The sequence below is a fragment of the Erinaceus europaeus genome, chromosome 12 (genome assembly GCF_950295315.1).
Source record: "Erinaceus europaeus chromosome 12, mEriEur2.1, whole genome shotgun sequence".
In the NCBI taxonomy this organism is placed as follows: Eukaryota; Metazoa; Chordata; class Mammalia; order Eulipotyphla; family Erinaceidae; genus Erinaceus; species Erinaceus europaeus.
In genome coordinates this window covers 76,428,779-76,451,492 of record NC_080173.1, presented here as the reverse complement: position 1 = coordinate 76,451,492, position 22,714 = coordinate 76,428,779, and the positions used below count along the sequence as shown (strand labels likewise).

Below are 22,714 nucleotides of genomic sequence, written 5' to 3'. Positions count from 1 at the left end.
CAGTGGGGGTTAAATAGCATCATGGTTATGCAAAGAGACTCATGCTTGAGGCTCCAAAGTCCCAGGTTCAATCCCTTGCACCACCATAAGCCAGAGCTGAGCAGTGCTCTGGTAAGAAAAAAAAAAAAAAATGGATTCTAGGGTTGGGTTATGCAGACTTTCACACCAGATAGTTACCAAAGGTCCTAGGTTCAGTCCTCAGCACCACTGAAACCCGGAACTGGACAGTGCTCTGGTAAAATGGCATCCCATCTGCTAGGGACTATGGTTTACCTGGTGAAGAGGCTTAGCTTCATTTTATCAGCAAAGCAGTCAGGTTCCTGCTGCCTCAGCATCAGTCAAGGTGACCCTTTAAGACTCTTGGTGGGCGGAGGGTAGGTGGCATAATGGTTATGCAAACAGACTCTCCTACCTAAGGCTCCAAATTCCTAGGATAATCCAGAGCTGAACAGTGCTCTGGTAAAACACAGAAAAAAAAAAAAAAAAACTCTTGGTTTGTTCCTGAACTAGCAGCTTCAAGTCTGATCATTTCCTAATTAAAGCTATCAGTCTCTGTGGGAGAGTGAACAAGGCAAGAACTAGAACCATCCCCTTACTTTGATAGTTCTCATACAGTGGGCCAGAAAAGGCAATTTATGCTAACTAATCTGTACAGAGGACCAGCTGGTAGTGCACTTGATTAAGTGCATACGTTACAGTGTACAAGGACCTGGGTTCAAGTCCCTGGCACCCTACCTACAGAGGGAAAGCTTCACAAGTGGTGTAGTAAGGCTCTAGGTGTCTTCCTGTCTCCCATCCCAGTTTGTCTCTACAAATTTTAAATAAAAATTAAAAAATAGGGGCCAGGTGGTGGTACACCTGGTTGAGTGCACGTTTTACAATGCACAGGGACCTGGGTTTGAGCCCCTAGTTCCCACCTGCAGGGGAAAGCTTTACGAGTTGTAAAGCAGGGCTGCAGGTGTCTGTCTCTCCCTCTGTATCACTCCCCTTCCTCTTGATTTCTGGCTGTCTCTAACACACAACATCCAGAATTACATTTTCACCAATGAGTGTAAAATAAAACAGCATTATTTGTAGGGTTTGCTGGAATTTAACAGTCCTAGTATGTCCCCAATAAGCTGAAAAAAGTCACCTAAGGGTCAATTGCTCTGTCTCATTTCATTGGTCAAATAGGCACTCAAGGCCTATATTAAAAAAAATTGTGGATGAGCAAATCCTTTAAAGCTTCCTTTGCTGTGTGTAGTCCTGGGTGTGGGCTGGGCTTTGGAATCACATTAATTTTGTGGCAGAAGCATACGTTATCTAGCTCATTAAGTCTTCACTAAGATAGGACCTTTTTTACCAGGTGAAACAGCTTGTCATGCATCCTACATATGTGCTTAGTGCACACAGTGGTGTGTACAGTGAGCCTCAGCAGAGGTGCTTGTGTTGTGAAACAGTGAGCAGAGCTCCAGCCTTAGAAAATATCAGGGCTGAGGGTAGATAGCATGATGGTTATGCAGACTCCTCATGCCTGAGGCTCCAAAGTCCCAGGTTCAATCCCCCTGCACCACCATTATTAGCCATAGCTGAACAGTGCTGTAGTTAAAAAATAAAAAATTGGAAAAAAAAAAAGTCACAGTGGACACATCCATGCACAGGGACCCAGGTTTAAGCCCTCAGTCCCCACTTGCAGGGGAGAAGCTTCAAAAGCAGTTAAACAGTACTGCAGGTGTCTATCTCCCCCATCCCCTCTCAGTTTCTGTCTCTATCAAAACAGAAAATGACCCCTGGGAACAGTGCACTTGTAATGCAGGCACCGAGCCCCAGCAGACACTAGTGGCGATAAAAAGATGAAAACTAAAAGGTCCTGACCCTGCACTTGCTCCACCTAACCAGCAGAGGACAATAGCAAGCAACTCAAAAGCTTCTAGTTCCCCTACCAGAGGATCCAGCAAGGCATATCCAAATGCTTCCTGGGGCCAGAGTGGCCAGAGCCATTCACTCACTGGTACTTTGCCTTCAGTTGCACCCAGCTTTATATATATATTTCCCCTTTTATTGTCCTTGTTTTTTATTGTTGTAGTTATTATTGCTTTTGTTGATGTTGTTGTTGGATAGGACAGAGAGAAATGGAGAGAGGAGGGGAAGATGGGGAAAGACAGACACCTGCAGACCTGCTTCACCGCTTGTGAAGTGACTCCCCTGCAGGTGGGGAGCCGGGGGCTTGAACAAGGGATCCTTAGGCTGGTCCTTGTGCTTCCCACCACATGCGCTTAACCCACTGCGCCACCACCCAACTCCCCTAAACCCAGCTTTCTAGGGCCCTCACGAACCCAGACAAGTCAGGCTGCAACCAAGTTAATAAATACAATTCAGAATTTATTAAAAAATCAGGGCTTCCCTGCTGTACCCTCCTGGCACTAAGGAAATAAATAACCAGAGGGGACACAGTTGGAGGAAGGGGAAGAGAAATCAGATCTCAAAACAGATTCTTTACCCCTCATTTTCCCAATTATCCCCACCCCCTATGGCTCTTGGAACATAGCACCAGCAGACACCTCAGTTCCGGGCAGTGTGGCCGGCACCAAGGCATATCTGCCCTGCCCAGGAGAGACAGACCCTGGGATCACTTGTTTCCAAGCCCTTGATGACCCCAAGATCTGTTCCCCAGCAGGGCCAGGGCTGAAGCACCAATAGGAGGCACCTGAGGGTTTCAGGGAAGCAAGGAGGAATGGAGCAGAGAACCTAGACAGCACGAGCACTGAAAGGAGGTCCGGCCCCCTCTCTATGCTCAGCCAGTGCGTGACTGAGATCATGTCCCACCCACCCCCTTTTCCTAGAGCCCCATCTGAACTCAGCTGAGGATTTTCCGGGGCAGTTCAACAGAGGCACGGATGAAGACTGCATCATCCCGCACATAGTTTCGCTTGCGGATATCCTGGTGGGAGATGAACTTGGGGTAACCAAAGCCAAGGGAGCTTTCATCCAGGGAGCCCCGCCAAGTGCCTGGTTTTTGGAAATTCTTCCAGTTTGGGTCAGGGTGGAAGGTCTCAGTGACATGCTGCGGTTTAGCCAAACCCGGGTCACTCTGATCCAGCAGGGAGAAGGTGACACGGCGAGCAAAGGGCCACTCAAGAAGATTGTCAAAGGCACCTGGCAGCACCCGAATGTAGAGGGAGAGATGTGTGCCCTCACCGCTGCCATTACCGTTGAGAAAGGCAGACACCTGCAGCTTATAGCCGTACTTGTGTGTGTAGAAGGCTGGGCTGAAGCACTCAAGGTTGGGCTTGGCTTTGGCTTCCTGTAGCCGACGTCCATAGCTGCCAATCTTCCAAATGAGCACGCCATCACTGCCCACAGACAGCTCCTCTAACTCTCTCCGCAGCTCCTGCAGCTCCTGCCGTTGCCGGCTCACCAGGGCACACATCATGGCCAGATGTGGCTTCACACTCTCTTCCACGTGACGTGCCATTGCCAGTTTAGGGCACTGTTAACAAAGCCCCAGGGGAAGGGAGGAGAGTTAGCAGTAAAGGCATGCCCAGGAGAGAGGGTAGGAGTAGATACAGGCTGGCACGTACCCAGCTCTGAATGAGGAAGATAGGGGACACTAGGAAAAAGCTGAAGCTAGCCAGCAGAGGGAAGGGGGGGGGGGATTCAGAGCAGCACAGCAGGGATCACCAAGGGCCTAGTCTACACCTCTGGCTTCAAAAGCTGACAGGAAAGAGGAGGCTCACCCTGTGCTTGCAGCCAGAGTCTTTGAATGGACACAGCACCAGGGCAGTGCTGCAGCTGTCCTTCAGATGGGCTGGCAGGTCCTCCCGAGCCACGGTGCCTGCACTGCACTGGTTGGGGCAGGGCACGGGCAGCCTCGGGCACTGGTACTGGTGACTCTACGGTCACAGAGACAGAGCAATCAGTGAGTAGTCTGACTCCCTGCCACCTGCCCCACAGCCCTACGGCAGAAGAAGGACCTCACCTGGATGGTGTCAAAGACAAACTCCTTAGAGCAGTAGGTGCATGGTTGTGTGCGCTTGGGGCACTCAGAAGCGGCGTGCTGGGCCAGCAGCCGGCGCATCATGCGGGCACCACACTTGTTCTCACAGTACACACTCTCTTGGGGGCACACACCCTCGTGGCTCTGTGAAATGCCAAAGGGCCAAGTTAAGGGACCCCTGGGCCACCAGATGCCCCACCAGATGCCCCTACTTTTAACCTGCTCCCACTCACCTCAAAGGCCTCCCCGCTGAAGTCACAGCCACAGAACTCACACTTGAGGCGCCGCTTGGGACAGTCGTGCTGCAAGTGCGCAGGCAGATCCCTGCGGCTCAGCTTGGTGGGGCAGCGATTGGGGCAGGGCACGACATTGAAGCTGCAGGTATTGAGGTGGCTCTGGTGGAAAAAGATATGGTTAGTGCCCAACAATAAGCAGAGGTTCCCCAGTCTCTGTCAGAGTCTTACCTGTAGGTGACGGAGTGGCCCGCTCCAGCGACAGCCCTCTTCACTGTGAATGCAGCGGATGAGCAAGCCCAACACCTGAACCTCCAGCTCCGGGTCTGGGTAGATCTGGGGATGGGAATGAGGGAGCTGGTCTCAGTCAGGGTCTGCTGCCATCCCCAGTCCTTCCCCGTCTGCCACCAGACATGTTAGTTCTACCTCAGAGCCAGTTAACAACCCCTCTTGAGTTAGTCCACTCGGTGGCCAGGGATAAAGGGGAGGTAGTATCTGCTCCAACAGAGTTCCAGGGTTCTCCATACACCAAGCATCGGCAGTCACCAGCCTGCTGAGTCCCAGGCAGCCCCCACACCCCTCTGCTTCCTTCCTCCTGGTAAAGGAGTCCTGGCACTAAGCTACAGATCTGACTTGGAACCCAGAGGAGAGGGTGTCTTTGTGGGCATAGAGCAGCTCTGTGTACCCCCACAGGAGAGCACTGTGCCTGCCCTCCAGGGCAAACACAGGCCTCATTTGCAAAAACTGGCCTGAAGAAATGGAACAAGCCACCATTGTGGGGGCACATGATTCCACAGCACTGGAGGAACACTGGCCCGCAGCCCACTGGTCGCCAACAGTTCCAGCCTACACCAAAGGCAATAGCCTATACCAGGGCCTCTGCCTGGCATCGTGGACTCACCTTGGCATAGTCCAGAGGAAGTTGGTCCTCGGGGCATTTGAAGACTCCTTCACTGTGAAGGGGAGGGGACAGGGTCAAGGCTCCACTCTACAGTCCCACCCGCTTCACCAGGGCAGCTTCCCTCCCTCACCAGACCGGTTCCCAACCAGTCCCAGCTGAGGGTAAGCAGAGGCCTGAAGATATCCACTTCCCCAGGACCCCAGACATCCTAGTTCTTGTCTTCGGGAGTGAGGGGAGGGGGGCTTGGCTGCACTCTGGATAATGTGAAAGCAGAGACAGCTGCTTCAGACAGCATTTGATCAACAGGTGGCAGCTGGCACCCCTCCCCCAGGATGGCAGCTGGACAGAAAGGAAACTGCCCAGTACCCCCCACCCCACCCCCACTAGTTTTCACTGGCTGGTCAGGAAGCTGATGGGGCAGTTGAGTGAGGATGGGCCCAGGTTAAGTACTAGGGCTGCCCAGCCCGCATGAGGGTACCCAGTCTGAAACCCAGGGCAAAGGTCAGTTTGGAGCCACCTTCCCCATTCCTGCTCTCCTCCTGTGAGGGTGTGTCTCCTAAAGAGGAAGAAAGGCAGTGTTTGCACTCCCCGGCAGGCCTCAGCGCCTGCACATGTCTGTCCTATCCGACCCTGAAGTTCAGGTAGGTTCCACTGTCCTCTACAGCACACAGAAGAAAGGCTGGGCCAAGAAAAACTGTCCGGGGCTGGACAGGTAACTCAACCTGTTAAGAGTTCCAACTTGGATGCCAGAGGCCCCAGAGATCACAAGTTCAATTCCTAGCACTACCTTGTGCCAGAGCTGAGCAATGTGCTGCTCCTCTCTGTCCCCTCGTCAACACATCTTCAAAAAGAAAAGTGTCCAGGCAAGCAGAGCCAAGATTCCAACCACTACAGGCAGACATCTGACACCTGTGACCGTGCCTGTTGCCCTGTCTCCTGTCCCAACCCCTACCAGGTTTTCAGGACCCAAGGCCTCCCTCCCCCAAACATAGCCTTGCTGACCCTAGCCTGGACCACTTACATCTGCCTGGCCAAAGGCTCACCAAACAGGACTAAAGGCCCTTGGGCATGGCATTCCTGGCAGGTCTGAGTCAGGCAGGTGGGAGGCAGGCAGGGATCAAGGCAGAAGCTAAGGAGTATGGCAGCCCTGTGCATACTGGCACCTTCCAGGGCCTGGACAGGTCATGCCTCAGGCATCCAAAGGATTGCCAGCATCTCCACTCTCCCCTTGACTCCCACTACTACTCCTGGTCATGACTCCAAGGTCAAGAACAATACGTGCCCAGGCACTGAAGAGGTGTGGCTGTGCCCGCAGGGCAAGCAGGTTTCCTGGACCAACCTGAGTAATAGCCTGTCAAGAGTGAGGACTGAGGGGCGGGCTATGGGGGAGGGGGTCTGCTTTGCTGCTTCAGGAATCTGCTGACTTTGCGCTTCTGGAGACATGAGAGGACTAAGGCAAGTCCCCAGGCTTCAGCAGATTAGCTTGGACAACTTGGGGCCCAGCCAGGACAAAGGTTCTACCAGAGCTACGGACAACCTTGCTTGGGGGGCGGGAGCAAGGGTGTCCAGAGACCCGCCCAACCACTTTTTCTCTCCAAGGTCCTCCTGCAGCAAGCTCAGGCACTAGGGGAGGGGTGAGGAAAGCAAGCAGGAGCAGTGAAAGCTCCAGGCTATGCAGTGGAGGCCCAGGCCCAGGGGAGAAGACAGGATGGGGGGGGGGTGAAGAGGGGATTTCCGGGAGGGGGAGGGTCAGGAGCAGTGAAGGAGGGTCAGGGAACTGGGCCTGACAGCCCCCCTCCTGCTTCCTCCAGGCAGTCGGAGTGGGTCAGCTGAAGGGGGGCTGGGGTGGGCTCATCAGCTGGCCTCATCTGGAAACCAGAGGGCTGGGGAAGGGCTCTGAGAAGACAATGGGGCTGTGTGTGTGTAGGAGAGTATGTGTGTACACTGGAGGGCGGCGGGAGACGGGAAAGGAGGAGGGGCAGGAGGCAGTTAGCACAGCAGCATATGTGAGGGCTGCAGGGGCACAGAAAACAAAGGGCCCGCTGAGATTTCCGAGATTTCCGCCAGCCGGCCTGGGGAGGATGGCAGGAGGGAAGCGGCACTGAAGGCAGGAGGCCCTGCGGGGCTCCCCCTGCCTCTCTCCTCTCTGCAGCTAACCTCCCGACAGACAGCAGCGGTGGACCCAGTCTTTCCAGCTGATCAAGGACCCACGGCTTCCTCGGGACTAAGGGGTTCCTCCTCTCGATTCCCCACTCAGGGCCCGAGCACTTCCCAGCATAGGCAGCAAATTCAAGACACCAAGGGGATGGGGCGCTCAGGATGCAGTGAATACCCTACACTCTAGGGCTGACCTGAGAGGGCGGGCGGGGCACCAGCACCACCAGGGTGGGACCCTTCCCTAAAGATGGTTTCCTGACAACCCAAAGTACTCACGACCCCTGGAGAGGAGCTGAGATACCCCAAAGGCCCCTGCTGGGTGCATGTGTTGGGGGGAGGGTCTGCGGAGTTGCAGCCTTCCATTGTGTGACTACAAGCAGCCAGGACTTAAGCCTTTAAGCAACTGTGTGGCCACGCGCAAGTCGCAGTCTTTCTTTGAACCTCTGGCTCCATCATCTGTGAAATGGGAGAACAATAGCCGCCCTTCTCACAAAGCTCAGGGAATGGGATGAGGGCGGGACGGCGAAAGCTCCGGCGGCTTCAGCTGCTCGGCGGGGCAGAGGGCTCAAAGTCCACGCGTGCAGCCGCCTGGTTCAGGTGAGGGGCAGGGCCGGCCACGGGTCAGGAAGGGCGTCTTGCCCACCTCCGCGCCGCGGAAAGGGCCCGCAATCTCCCTGGACCGTACGGGTGGGACTGGGGTCCTCCCGGGGCCTGACGTCACCCCACCTCGTGACGTCGCGGTGGGCACCCCTGAGGTCACAGGCCGCGGGGCAGACAAAGGCCCGCCGTGCACCCGGCAGGGGGCGCCTCTCCATGCGGCGACCCCCCCCAGCCCCCCACCGAACCCCGCGCTCCCCGGGCCATACCTGAGGAACTCCTGCAGGCAGGTGTCGCAGAAGCGGTGGCCGCAGGTGGAGACCTGCACCGGCTCGCGCATGGGCTTCCCGCACAGCGGGCACAGCAGCCGCCGCTTGGGCTTCTCCAGGAACTTGTAGTCGAAGCCGGGCATGGCGGGCGGACAGACGCGCGGCGGGCACGGGCGAGCGGGGCCGGGCACGCGGCGGCCCCACAGCCCGCGCCTCGCTCCGGCCGCGCTCCCGGCTCCCGGCGGCGCCGACTGGCCGCCCCAGCCCGGCCCGCGAGCCCGCCCGCCGGAAGAGGGGGCGGGGCCGCTTCCGCGCGGTCCTAGTGCCCGCCGCGCGCACGCTGCCCACCCGGCCCCGGAGCCGCAGACCCGCGGCCAGTCTCGGCCCCTCTGCCGAGCGGGGGCTCCGCCTCTCCCAAAAGAGGCGACGTCAAGACTCCACTTCTCCTCGGAACTGCGGGCGCCCTGACGCTGGTCCAGGCCGAGGGCCCCGGGGGCCGGGCCCGGCTGCGCCACAAAGGTTTGCACCTCCTGAGTCAACAGCTCGCGTCTCGGGGGCACGTGTCGCCCGGGGGCCCGGGGCTCCAGCTTCCAGGTGCTAAGCAGCCGAAGCCTGGCAACCAGATCCTAGGGGCCCGGCTGGGGCCTGGAGGCCGGGCTGGGCGCTGGGCCAAGGGAACCTCGGCCCCAGCCTCAGGGTGCGCCCACATTCCTCCCTCCACCGCCTTGCAACCGAGATGGGGCTCAGCCCAGCCCAACGCTAGGGTGCCACCCCCACCCCTGAAGAGACCACACTTGTAGGCAGGCAGCTGATGTTTTTATTGGCACGACTTCTCCAGTCATCTGGGAAACTGGTCTGGTCCAGCCAGCCACACTCTTCTACCTACTTTGAGAGAATGGCGGCTTGGGGTGAGGGGCAAGCTGGGACCCCCTCTGCAGTAGAGGCAAAGCAGACTAGCTAATGGACTTCCTCAGGGGAAAGGAGGCCACAGAGTCAGAAGTTGTGCAAATCCCAGCCTCAGGATATAGGAGGGGGGCGGATGACAGCTCCTTCAGATCTCCCTGCCCTGGGCAATGCAGACAGACTAGGCAGCCAGTGTGGCCAGTCCAGGCAGGCTTCAGCTTGCCCTGCTCCTAAGCACTGAGCCACTCTCACAGTGGGCACCAGGGACTTGTTTTCTGACTGGGCTGAAGGGTCAGGGTCTGGCTGAAACTGAAGCCACCTCTAGCCTCATATGCCAAGGCTCTGGAACCCTTTTTTTTTTTTTTGCCTCCAGGGTTATTGCTGAGGCTTGGTGGCCACTGCTCCTGGAGGCTATTTTTTCCCCTTTTGTTGCCCTTGTTATCATTGTTGTTGTTGTCATTGCTGTCATTGTTGTTGGATAGGACAGAGAAATGGAGAGAGGAGGGGAAGACAGTGAGGGGACAGACCTGCTTCACCGCTTGTGAAGCGACTCCCATGCAGGTGGGGAGCCCGGGGTTCGAACCGGCACTTTGAACCAGGATCCTTCCTTCGGTCCTTGCGCTTCGGGCCATGTGCACTTAACCCACTGCACTACTGCCCGCGCCCCACTGGTACCCATTCAAATTCCAAAGGTAAAAGCTGACTTCCAGCTCTAGCCAGGCTGGACTCTGGGAACAGTGACAAGAGGAATGGGGGGTGGGGAGGGGTGCTGGGAGAACAGGTTGGGTTGAGGTTTACAAATCCATGGCAGAGCAGAGGCTTCACTGGTTCTTAGATCTCTCTGGTGATACTACCCAGAGGGTTAGTGGGGACAGTTCAAGCCTAAGGCACCTGCACTTTTCAGGGACATTCAGAGGAGAAGCAGTATCACAGGGCTCCAGAGGTGTATCTCCGTGGCTCAGGGGGGAGCTGGCTCATCTGTGATGGCTGAGGGGTACAAAAGAGAAACCCTTGCAGCTTCCCAGTGGGCATCGCTGCCAGGAGCAAGAGTCCTCTACTTCTCCTCCCACCCCCATACTGGGTCCTGGACTCATTATTATATAATAGACTCGCAAGCCAGAAACAGATGCTTAGATTAAAGTGGACTCCAGCTTAGGCAGAGAAAGGATGTATTTGGACCCTGGGGAGCAGTGGAGCAGCCCTTCAGTGAGCCCCATGAAGCATCCACTGGGCCCAGCCCAAGCAGGAAGCTCAGTTTTACCCTACTACTTCTGCTTTCCTGCATCTGGGGGCTAAAGATGCTCTGGGCAGTAACCACTGAGACTGGGAGTGTGGGCAGGGGCCAGCTGGATTAACCTTTATGTGGGTAAGATACGAAACCTTTTAAGGGCTGAGAAGACAACCTAATGGTTATGCAAAAGCCTTTCAAGCCTGAGGCTCTGAAGTCCCAGGTTCAATCCCCAGCACTACCATAAACCAGAACTGAGCAGTGTTCTGGTCTCTTTCCTTCTCAGTATCTTTCCCTCTGTGTCTACTCATTCTCATTAAAATGAAAATATTTTTTAAAAAGAAATTGAAAAAAAAAGTTATAACTCACGTCTAATGGCCAAGAGAGTGTTTCCATGGCAACAGGACACAGAGGTCACCATGTAGGGGTGTATCTCATCCAGCTGCACTGGCCGAGGGAGTCCAGTGTCCTCATCTCTCCTTCCTAGTCGACCTCGGGCCCCTTTGCCCCATGAGTACACCTCACCCTCTGTGTCAGAGAGAAACCCAAGGTGAGAAATGTGAGTAAAACAGCTTCAGCAACCCAGGAGGTAGTGCAGAGGATAAAGCTTTGGACTCTCAAACATTTGATCCCTAGCAATGCATGTACCAGAGTGATGTTCTGGCGCTATTTTTTATTAGTGATTTAATAATGATTAACAAGACTGTAAGATAATAGGGGTACAATTCCACACAGTTACCACCACCAGAGTTCCATATCCCATCCCCTCCATTAGAAACTTCCCTATTGGGAGTCAGGCAGTAGTGCATCAGGTTAAGTGCACATGGCGCAAAATGCAAGGACCGGTGTAAGGATTGCGGGTCGAGTCCCCGGCTCCCCACCTGCAGGGGAGTCGCTTCACAAGCAGTGAAGCAGATCTGCAGGTGTCTATCTTTCTCTCCCCCTCTATGACTTCCCCTCCTCTCCATTTCTCTCTGTCCTATCCAACAATGAGGACATCATCAACAACAACTACAACAACAATAAAAAACAAGGGCAACAAAAGGGAAAATAAAAATAAAAAAAGAAGAAACTTCCCTATTATTTATCCCTCTGGGAGTATGGACCAAAATTAGTTGTGGGGTGCAGAGATGGGAGTTCTGGCTTCTGCAATTGCTTCTCTACTGGACATGGTTCCTCTCTCTCTCTCTCTCTCTCTCTCTCTCGTTTAATTGACTCCAGTTTTACTGCTGGGCCTCAGTGCCAGCACTATAAATCTATGGCTCCTGACAGCCTTTTTTTTTTTTCTTTTTCTTTCTATTTTTGACAAGACAAAAAAATTGAGAGGGGAGGAGAAATAGAGAGAGTGGGGCCAGGTGGTGGCGTACCTGGTTAAGTGCACACATTATAGTGTGCAGGGAGCCAAGTTCAAGCCCCTGGTTCCCACCTTCAAGAGGAAAGCTTCACAAGTGGTGAAACAAGTCTACAGGTGTCTCTCTCTTTATTACCTCCTCTTCTCTCAATTTCTATCTCTATCCAATAATAAATAAATATAAAAAAGAGAGAGAGTAGTCCGGTAGGTGGAGTAGTAGATAAAGCATTGGACTCTCAAGCAGCAGGTCCTGAGTTCAGTCCCAGGCAACACATGTACCAGATTGATGTCTGGTTCTTTCTCTCTCCTATCTTTCTCATTAATAAATCTTTAAAAATAAATAAATATAAAAAAGGGAAAGATAGACACCTGCAGACTTGCTTCATCACTTGTGAAGTGGCCCCCCTACAGGTGGGGAGCAGGAGCTTGAACCCAGATCCTTGCCTACTGTGTGCTTAGCCAAGTGCACCACCGCCCGGCCCCCTCCTTCTACTTCTCTGAATAATTAAAAAAAAAATCCTTTTTTTTCCTTTAAGACTCAGCTTCAGTTAGGGGGCACAGGGTCCCCCCCAAAGATGCTGTCTCTATTGGGTTGCCCACTGCCCCTGCTTCCAATAAAGCTCAACACACACACACAAAGACCCAGCTTCAGTAAGTACCTCTAATCCCAGACTGCCACTCTGGCCCCAATATGAGGTCCTTGAATTCAGTAGTATGAGCAAGATGCCCTCACTGCCCATGGACCCTAATCTGCCCCCATAATGCCCAAGAGTTACCTGCCCCAATGGCTACAGTGAAGGCATCCCCACAGGCTACCATGGATATCTTGATGCCCTGGAGGCCTTGTACTTGACAGGGTGCCCTGCTGACCCTGCGAGCACTGGTTCCCAACTGCCCATGCTGGTTGCTGCCGAAAGTGTAACAGTCACCAGAGGCTGTGGGGAGAAAGAAAGAAAGAAAGAAAGAAAGAAAGAAAGAAAGAAAGAAAGGCAGGAAAGAGGTGTCTCAGTTGAGATCCCAGGAACACAGGAGAGCCCTCCTCTGGCCTGTTGAACTAGGCCTTCAGCTAAACTACCTACCAGTCACAGCAGCTGAGTGAGCAGTGCCCAGGTCCACACTCAGGAGTGGTTCCAGGTCTAGGGGTGCAGAACCCAGAGGTGTGAAGCTCAGGGCCTCCTCCACTTGTTGGTGGGGGGCAGACTCCTCTCCCAGGGAAAGGTTGTCCAGGCCCAACTTATTGAACCTGAGGGCAGAATCAGAAGCCAAGTTCAGTTGACAGTTTGATTGCCCTACGTGTTTTTCTGGGTAAGAGTTGGTGTCCAAGAGGACAGATCCCACCCTTACTGAAGTCTGCTGCACCTCCAGGCCCCCAATGGGTTGTTTACCTGTTGCTCCCACAGGCAAGGGCTCGGCCAGGCACAGTGAGGACCATGGAGGAGTCAATGCCACATACAACCCTCTGGGCTTCCTGTCCGGGGGGCATGGGCACTTGCTGAGGGCAGCTGTGGGATTCCCTCGTGCCTAGTCCCAGCCGTCCTACAAAGGAAAAGCCTGGAATGGGGCTCCTCTGCCCCTCAGGGCTACTGATGCCAGGATGAAGAGCACACACAGAACAGCATGAATGAATGAAGGCTAGTCTCTCGAGTCTGAAATGCCTGTCCTTGGCCACTCTGGGGGTCAAAATCCTCCTCCTGGAACTGGGTGGTGACATACCTAGTTGAACACACGTTATCACGTGTGAGGACCTGGCTCCAAATCCCTGGTCCCCACCTGCAGGGGGGAAGCTTCATGAGCAGTGAAGCAGTAATGCAAGTATCTCTGTTTCTGTCTCTGTCCAATAAGTCAATCAAATATTTTTATTTATTTATGAGAAAGATAGGAAAGAGAGAAAGAACCAGACATCTTTCTGGTATATGTGCTGCCAGGGATCTAACTAGGACCTCATGCTTGAGAGTTCAACATTTTATCCACTGTGCCACCTCCCAGACCACACTCAAATATTTTTTTTTAATTTTTTTAAATATTTATTTATTTGATAGAGACAGCCAGAAATTGAGAGGAAGGGGGAGACAGAGAGACACTTCACCACTTGTGAAGCTTTCCCCCTGCAGGTGGGGACCAGGGGCTCGAACCCAGGTCCTTGCGCACTATAACATGTGCACTCAACCAGGTGCGCCACCACCCAGCCCCCACACTCAAATATTTTTAAATATTTTATTTATTTTGGATAGAGACAGAAGTTGAGAGGGAAGAGGGAGACAGAAAGAGACACCTGCAGTACAATGCTGCTTCACCACTTGTGAAACTTCCCCCTGCAAGTAGGGACTGGGGCTTGAACCCAGGTACTTTCACACTGTAATCTGTGTGTTCAACCAAGTGTACCACTACCATGCCCCTTCAAATATGTATAAAAAATAGAATTAAAAAAAAAAATTCCTAATCCTTTAGGACACTGTTGAGATGTCACCTTGTCTTCTCCAGGTAGAATTCCTTGCCATTCCCTGAGTTCCCACAACTGGCCTTGGGTGGAGCCCTGATGCTGTGTCCTCTGCCATGCTCAGAGAGTGCCACCCTCCCCTCACTAAACTGAATGTCCCAGGAAGACAGGAATCCCATCTGCTGCATCATCTCTAGTTTCAGTCTCCACCTGAGGCCTGACCCAGAGAGGACCACGAAGGATACTGTTGACTGAGTGCTTTCTCCCTTAGTATGACACACGCACCTGAAAAAAGCAACATCTCCATCTTGTCTCAGCCCCCAGCGTGGGATGGGCACACAATGGGTGTGCGACAAAGGTCTGTTGAGTAACTTTCCATATGAAAAGAATCAAAGAGAAATGAGGGAGGAGGGGCACAGGTCCTGGGGTGAAAGGTGGGTATAAAGAGGAGCCAATCCTGGGGCCGGGTGGCACACCTGGTAGAGCACACTTGTTACAATGCACAAGGGCCTGGGTTTGAGCCCCCAGCCCCCACCTGCAGAGAGATAGCTCTGCAAGTGGTGAAGCAGTGTTGCAGGTGTCTCTTTCTCTCTCTTTAACCTCTATTTTTTTTTTTTTTTTTTACCATAGCACTGCTCAGCTCTGACTTATGGTTGTGCAGGGAGTGGGAGGGTGTTGAACCTGAGACTTTGGAGCCTCAGGCATGAAAGTCTCTTTGCATAACCATTATGCTATCTGCCCCAACCCTGTCTTTCTTCCTCTCTATCACCCCCTTCCCTTTTGATTTCTGGCTGTCTCTATCCAATAAATAAATAAAGATAATAATAATAAAAAAATGAAGAGCAAATCCTGGCTGAAGGTGCTCTGAGATTAAGCCTAGAGACTAGAATAAGGGATGATCTTACCACCATCTCCACGGCCCCAGGCAAACAGTTCCCTCTCTGTGGATAAGGCTAGCACATGGGAGGCCCCACAGGACACCTGCACCATCTCATAGCCCAGTAGTGCCTCCACAATCGTGGGCTGGAGAAGAAATAAGGGGAGACAGTAGGCAAGAGTCCTGGAACTAGCATTTTGGCCTCAGCATCCTTGTAGAGATGAGTTTGGAGACTGCAAATTCTCAAGAGGCATCTCTCTCTTTAACTCCCCCCACCACCACCACCACCACACTGCAACCACTGGGGAAGACTGGTCCTTCTGTACTTCCTCTGGAGTGCCCCAGAACAGGTGCAGCTTGGGAGCTTGAGGGCCTTGTGGTTACTGGAGATCCCCCTCCTTCCAACCTAAGCATCAGTTCTCAGATGTGGGTTCCTTGCCAGCCCCCACTTCCCCTTCCTGAAGTAGACTAAATCACCTGGCTGATGTCATTGAGGCCTCCGTGACCTAAGCATCCATTGCTGCCACTGCCAAAGGTCATGATGATGCCTCGGTCTGGGGGGTGGTGAGAGGGAAAAGAGGGATTAGGCTGTTCCTTCAGAGAGGTCAGTCCAACCCTGCTTTAAAGGAGCAAAAACAAGTTGGGGGCAGTCCGAGAAGTGATGCAATGGATGAAGTGTTAGACCCTTCCCAGCTTCAATCACTAGCACCACCATACACCAGAGCTGAGCAGTGCTCTGGTTTAAAAATAGAAAAGGAGTGGTCTGGGAGGTGGTGCACTGATAAAGCTTTAGACTCTCAAGCATGAGGTCCCGAGTTCGATCCCCGGCAGCACAAGTGCCAGAGTGATGTCTGGTTCTTTCTCTCTCCTCCTATCTTTCTCATAAATAAATAAAATCTTTAAAATAAATAAATAAATAAATAGTAAATAAAAATAGAAAAGGAAAAGGTATTGGGTCCTCATAGAAAGTCCTAAATTCAGTCCCCAGCAATGTATATGTTACAGTGATGCTCTGGCTTATGGTGGTGCTACAGGGGATAGAACCTGGGACTTGAGAGCTTCAGGCATGGGTCTCTTTGCATAACAATTATGCTATTGCCCCCTGAATACTACAAATAGGAAAGTTGGGGGGTTAGGCCTGTAAGAACGGAACAGGGGAGACAGAAATCTTTCTCCCTTGGCCTCAGTTGCCAGCTCTGTCAGCTGGGGCTCAGGTAACTAAATGTCTCTCCAGGCCTGTTGTTCAGGGGAAAGGAGGTTGTGTAAGTAGAGCCCCTAAGGAGTCATCCCAAGTATTCATTAAGATAGCAGTTTGCAAATGACCAGCAATGAGGAAGTTGCTCTGGGGGGCTTTCTGGAGCAGGGGCCCACAGGGCAGTTCCCGGACAGGACTCACCTGTCAAGCAGGCCGTGAAGAGGTCGCCGCAGGCTACGTGCTTGATGGTCACACCTGACTGGCCTTCCAGGAAACGGGAGAAGAACTGGGGCTGCGGCTGCTCCACAGCCCCGGGGAGAGCGCCCCCTCCCGCACCTAGGGGTGGGGCCTGCGGGGGGACAGGGCAGGGCAAGAGCATGGGCGGAGCCTGAGCACCCCGCCACCCCTCCTCCTGGGACCCCAGTCCAGCCTGTTCACCTCCCACAAGATGAGGCGTCCGGAGCGCGTGACTCCAGCCTTCTGCGTGCGCCCTGCGGCCACCTGGATCACCTCAGTGTTGAGCATTGGTAGTCGCAGAGGGGCGTTCAGCCCCCCACCCCACGCATATACTGAAGACAGTGGTGGAGGAATGGTCGGCCTTACAGGTCCCCGGGGGATACCTGTGGGAGCAGTGCATCAAGTGTTTATTTTTTAAATACTTGACTTATTTATGGCATAGAGACAGAAATTGAGAGGGAAAATGGGAAACAAGGGACACGCACCTGCATCACTGCTTCACCACTTGTGAAGCTTCCCACCTGCAGGTGAGGACCAGGACCGGGCGCTTGAACCTGGGTCTTTGAGCATTGTAACCTGTGCTTAACCAGGTGCACCACCAGGTACATCAAGTTTTGCACTTATCAGGCAGGATGAAGTGATGTAGGCAGGGGCTGGTGGTCTGCCTGAACTTACCCCTGCATCGAGCACTGGTGGTCCTGCTCGCGGAGCTGCCCAGGATCATGGGTGGCCCAGTGACTAGGGTCTTCTCTGCCCTGCAGGACAGACTGAGGCCTTAAGACTGGCGACTCACCCTGCATACCCCTGCATGCCTCAGTGCTCCTGCTGGGTGCTCCCCCTGCTGTGTAGGCCCCCGCCGGTATCCCCTGCACAGACCTCTTCATGCGGACGCTGCCCAGGTCAGTGTGGAGGTTGAGGAGGGCACGGATGCACAGGGGCTGTGCCATGATGTGACTAAGTGGCGGCCGCTGTGAGGGCTCCAGACTGAGCAGACTCAGGACAAGCTGGCGCAGCTCAGGGCTGTAGCGGTCAGAGATGGGTGCAAAGGTGCCACTCATAATCTTCAGCACCAGTGCTGGCAGGTTCTGAGAAGACATGAAGGGGGAGGGGGCTGTTGGCCAGAACTTCAGCCTAGGGGTCCAGAGGCAGCATCCCCAGGCTCCAGCCCTAGCTGGTGTGGTCTGAAGGGGTGCTCACAACCCTGCACTCAGGAACCATCCATCCAATGAAGGGATTCCCAGGAAGACAGAAGAACTGAGCCCTGCTTTCAGGAATCCCTTAGACTGACAGGGGAGCTGCAGGTATGTCCTCAGAAATTCCAGGTTACGGGGAAAACATAAGCCTTGTCCTTAGGGAGATCCCTAATCTGATGGGAGCACCCTGACCTCAGGTAGCCCCAGAAACCTATAATCAGAAAGAAACCACAGTCCTGCCCTGGGGTAGTAGTCCACCAGTCTGATGAGGGAGACATGACTCAGCCCTAAGAGGAAAAACACAGATAGCTGGGGACCAGGACTTTGGGGAGAGGGAGGGGGAGACTTCCTGGCTGTCCTTGGTTGTCCCTTTGGGGGTGCTTATACTCACTGCAGCCTCAAAGGCCCTCTTGAGGCTGGCCAGCTCATAAAGGACGCAGCCCAGGGCCCAGATATCACTCTTCTGGTTGTAGGGCTTGCCCTCACAGAGCTCAGGGGAGATGTAGCAAGGAGTGCCCACCACCTGCAGGATGGAAGCAGATGATATAGTCTGGGGTGGGGTCCTAGGGAAGATGAGACCAAGGATTCATTCCCACTTGGAGACAGCTACCTCCCAAAGTAGATCAGAATTCTTTATTTTGTAGGACCACCTATCGGATATCTAAGGGGCCAAGACTAGCTGGGGAAAGGACACAAGAATGCAGCATAATGTGGCCTGGGATGTGATACAGAGGCAAGAACACTGAAGTTAAAAATAGGACATCTTGATAAGTCGGGTGGTAGAGCAACAGGTTAAGCACATGTGGCACAAAGCACAAGAGTAAGGACCCCGTTTCCAGCCCCGGCTCCCCACCTGCAGCGGAGTCGCTTCACAGGTGGTGAAGCAGGTCTGCAGGTGTCTATCTTTCTCTCCTCCTCTCTGTCCTATCCAACAACGACAACATCAAGAACAACAACAATAAAACAAGGGCAACAAAAGGGAATAAATAATAAAATAAATACTAAAAATAAATAAAGATTAAAAAAAAGCACAAGGACCAGCGTAAGGATCCCCGTTTGAACCCCCGGGGCTCCCCAGCTGCAGCGGAGTCGCTCCACAAGCAGTGAAGCAGGTCTGCAGGTGTCTATCTTTCTCTTCCCCTCTCTGTCTTCCCCTCCTCTCTCCATTTCTCTCTGTCCTATCCAACAACAATAATAGCTACAACAATAAGACAACAAGGGCAACAAAAGGGAATAAATACTGAAAAAAAAAAAAGAACAATGAAATGAAAAGAATAATGGCTGTTTGGAGTGATGGAGTGATAGTGCAGGCACCATGTCCCAGCAATAATTCTGTTGGTAAAAGAAAGAAAAGAGAGGAGGAAAGAGGAGAACCAGAGCACCACTCTGGTACATGTGATGCCAAGGACCTGCAACTTCGCTCTTGAGAGCCCAAGGGTTTATCCACTACACCACTTCCTGGGCCAACTCCTAAAATACTTTTTTTTTTTTTCTAAGCAGAATGAGCCTTAGTCCTCAAATGCCTAGCACCCGTGAGGTCCCTTCTATGCCCAGGCACCGTGTAGGCCTTGCTCTTGCTGCTAAGGATCTTGGAGATGCCGAAGTCACCAATCTTGACAACCATGCGGTGTTTGTCAAGAAGGATATTCTGGGTCTTGAGGTCTCGGTGCAGGATGAGGTGGGTGTGCACGTGATGTAGCGCGAGGAGGATCTGAACGAAAAAGTGCAGGATGGTCTCCTCTTCCAGCAGGGAGTTACACCGCTTCTGGATGAACTCAGCCAGAGTGCCACCTACAGTCACAACAGACTAGTCAAGGTCTAGGATCCAGGCGTCTGAACACCCAAACAAGGCAAGAGCCTGTCAGTATCACCCAACTGGATCAGAATTGTGTATCTTGGAGGGGGTAGGTAGCATAATGGTTATGCAAATAGAATCTCATGCCTGAGGCTCCAAAGTCCCAGGTTCAATCCCCTGCATCACCATAAACCAGAGTTGAGCAGTGCTCTGGTAAAAGAAAAAAAAAATTGAAAAAAAAAAAAAAGAAGATGTGAGGATTATTTGGGTGGAGGGTAGGTAGCATAATGGTTATGCAAATAGAATCTCATGCCTGAGGCTCCAAAGTCCCAGGTTCAATCCCCTGCACCATCATAAGCCAGAGCTGAACAGTGCTCTGGTAAAAAAATAAAATAAAATAAAAATTAAGAAAATAATAATAAGACAGAATTGTATACCTTGGGCCAAGTGGCAGCGCACATGTTACTATGTGCAAGGATCTGGGTTCAAGTCCCCAACCCCCACTTGTAGGGAGAAGCTTCATGAGCAGTGAAATAATACTATAGATGTCTCCCCCCACCTTTTCCATTCTATTTGTCTCAAAAATAAATAATTAATTGAATAAATAATAAATAAATAGAAAAGCAATTGCTGTGGGCAGGGGGTAGATAGCATAATGATTATTGTAGAGACTCTCATGCCTGAGGCTCCAAAGTCCCAGGTTCAAACCACAATCAGCCAGAGCTGAACAGTGATCAGGTAAAAAGAAAAAAGAAAAGCAATTGCTTGGAGGAAAAGGAGAAGACGGAGAGATAGGAGAAGGAGGAGAAGGAGGAGGAGAAGAGCTCTCAGCCAAGCCTATTCCTAAGGAGGAAGCTGGCTGATCTATGCCTATCTTTCTGTCCCGGTGGTGAGAGACCCTTAGATGTAGGCCAGTGCAAGGAGCTTGACACACCCGGTGCATATTCCATGGCAATCATGAGGGCCTTGTCCTCCAGGAAGTTCTCGTAGTACTCAATGACATTGGGATGGTTGAGCAGCTTGAGAACCTGACACTCATTTTGGGCTGCCTGCCGCTCTTCCTTGGTCATCTGCTCCACTGGGATCTGCTTAATAATCACCAGTTTCTGGTCAGCTTTGCGTAGGCATAGGTGTACAATCCTGGGACACAGAATGAGAGGGTGGGGAGTCAGGAGAGGGTTCACTCAGTAAAAGATACATTTCACCATGCTCAATAAACTGGATTTGAACCCCTGGCCACCACACGGGACCAGCTTCACGATCAGTGGAGCGTCATATTGCACTATTGCAACATATTTACTGTCTAACATACTGTACTAGCCTCCAAAATGTCCCTGCCAATCTTATTATCTGAGGTCTAAACTCCACATAGCAGCCAAAGAAATGTTTTTGAAATGCAAATAATATCAAGACCATACCCCTCCTTAAACTGCAAATAAATTCCAACTCAACTCCCCAGCCTAGAAAGCTAGAATGCTATAATCTGGTCCATGCCATGACCTCTTTAACAATCGTGTGTGTGTGTGTGTGTGTGTGTGTGTGTGTGTGTGTGTGTGTGTGTGTGTGTGTGTGTGTGTGTGTTAGTTGGAGACAGAAGTTAAGAAGGAGGGAGACACCTGCTGTGAGGCTTCATATCCTATCCTATAGGTGGAGGCAGGGGTGAGGGTGGGGGCTTAAACCCACGTCCTTGCACACTGTAGCATGTGTACTCTACCAAGTGTGCCAACACCTGGCCCCCTAACAATCACTTTTTTTTTTTTTAACCAGAGCACTGTTCAGCTCTGGTTTAAGGTGGTGCGGGGGATTGAACCTGGGACCTTGGAGCCTCAGGCATGAGAGTGTGTTTGCATAACCATTATGCTATCTACCTTCTGCCCACAATCACATTTTTTTAAGCAAGTATTTATTTATTTATTCCCTTTTGTTGCCCTTGTTTTATAGTTGTAGTTATTATTGTTGTTACTGATGTTGTCGTCGTTGGATAGGACAGAGAGAAATGGAGAGAGGAGGGGACGACAGAGGGGGAGAGAAAGACAGACACCTGCACAATCACATTCTTGTCCACCTCATTCCAACTACAGACTTTTCCACAGATCCCCTGAATCCTCTGCATTCTTCACCACACAGGGAGTTTTGCATATTCTGTTTCCTCTAGCTAGCTTCACCTTGAGACTTTTGGTTACCTCAAGTCCTGACTTTAACCTCTACCTCTCAGAGGAATTTTCCTTGGCCAACCCTAGTATTAATTCTTGGAGCTGTCTCACTTTTTTGCATCTTGCTCAATACTGGTCATACTGGTAGTTTTATTTCGTTTTTAGATACAGAAAACAGAGGCAGAGAGCATGAAAGAGACCACAGCACCAAATCTTTCTTCAATGCAGAGGGAGCTGGGCTTGAATATAAGTTAGGCAATGGCAAAGCAGTTCACCATCCAAGCTATTTTACCAGCCCGTTCAATCTGCTTTAGTAATTTCTTATTAGTTGTATAATTTTCCTAGTCTGTACACTGAGAGAAAAAAAATCACTTCTATTTTGATCTGAAATATTTACCCTCCGTGGAACCTGATATGTACAGCTGGTGCTCGATGTTTATTGAAGGGGCTAGGAGATAAATTACTTGGTAAACACACATTTTAACGTACGAGGGGCCGGATTCGAGCAAGCCCACCCTATCACATGGGAGCACCTGCATAGAAGCACCTGCACCAAGGGAACTTCAGGAGCGGTGCTATCGTACAGGTTCTGAGTGCCAAGAATAACCTTAGTGGTTTTTTTTTTAAAAAGTTTGTTGAATGAATGAGTCAGGGACCCAAGAATTCCATCCGGGTGCCGAGGCTGAGGGGGCGTGGCCGGGGGCGTGGCCGGCACGGCCGCCGGGAGCCTGGGCGGGGCTTCCCAGAGGGAGCGCTCACGCCGCGGGGCGGGGCTAGGCAGGCAGTAAAGCCGAGGTCCCAGTTGCAGCGCGTTTTCCCTCTCTCGGAGCAGCTCCCCACCACCCTCAGAGCCCTGGCTCACCCGAAGGCACCTCTGCCCACCACTCGGATCCGCTCGTACTTCTCCATGTCGTTTCTCAGAGCCCCATTTCCGGAACCCCCCACGCCCAGACGTGGCGCGTGCGCGGACCCGCCCTCACCGGGGCTCCGCCCTCCAATTTCTAAACTGTGTGCGGGGCGGAGCCAGTGCAGTGGGGTGTCGGTGCCTCCCCGAGATTCCCTGTGACTTGTTGCAGTCCCAGCAGCCCAGACTGGCTTTTCCAAGGTTCCCAGGCATGGGGCGCCTCGCCATTCCTGCAGTGGCCACCCCAGCACGGGCCCAGCCCCACACTCGCTGCCGCCCTGCCCCAGCTGCCCCAAGGCGGGAGGGGC

General features: G+C 52.6%; 2 protein-coding genes across 4 annotated transcripts; both read right to left on the bottom strand.

The window, feature by feature from the left end:
- Positions 1-2,340: 2,340 nt before the first annotated feature.
- On the bottom strand, positions 2,341-8,801 carry TRAF4 (TNF receptor associated factor 4). Its single transcript, XM_007530696.3, has 7 exons — positions 8,134-8,801; positions 5,111-5,162; positions 4,441-4,545; positions 4,210-4,371; positions 3,959-4,120; positions 3,717-3,872; positions 2,341-3,469 (listed from the first exon to the last, which is right to left on the bottom strand). Exons 1-7 carry the CDS (start codon positions 8,274-8,276, stop codon positions 2,837-2,839), a joined length of 1,413 nt encoding a protein of 470 aa, XP_007530758.1. The 5' UTR covers positions 8,277-8,801; the 3' UTR covers positions 2,341-2,836.
- Positions 8,802-8,933: 132 nt separating this feature from the next.
- Positions 8,934-22,469, bottom strand: NEK8 (NIMA related kinase 8). Of its 3 annotated transcripts, none has more exons than XM_007530697.3 (15): positions 22,365-22,469; positions 20,284-20,489; positions 19,113-19,345; positions 17,946-18,077; positions 17,238-17,446; positions 17,037-17,116; positions 16,563-16,744; positions 16,326-16,473; positions 15,407-15,483; positions 14,958-15,075; positions 13,001-13,151; positions 12,695-12,858; positions 12,392-12,550; positions 10,634-10,792; positions 8,934-10,023 (listed from the first exon to the last, which is right to left on the bottom strand). In XM_007530697.3, exons 1-15 carry the CDS (start codon positions 22,409-22,411, stop codon positions 9,995-9,997), a joined length of 2,094 nt encoding a protein of 697 aa, XP_007530759.1. In that variant the 5' UTR covers positions 22,412-22,469; the 3' UTR covers positions 8,934-9,994. The 3 variants fall into 3 exon arrangements, with proteins under 3 accessions (XP_007530759.1, XP_060060020.1, XP_060060021.1); XM_060204037.1 differs by having other exon boundaries at positions 16,326-16,383; XM_060204038.1 differs by lacking the exons at positions 14,958-15,075; positions 15,407-15,483.
- Positions 22,470-22,714: the final 245 nt, after the last annotated feature.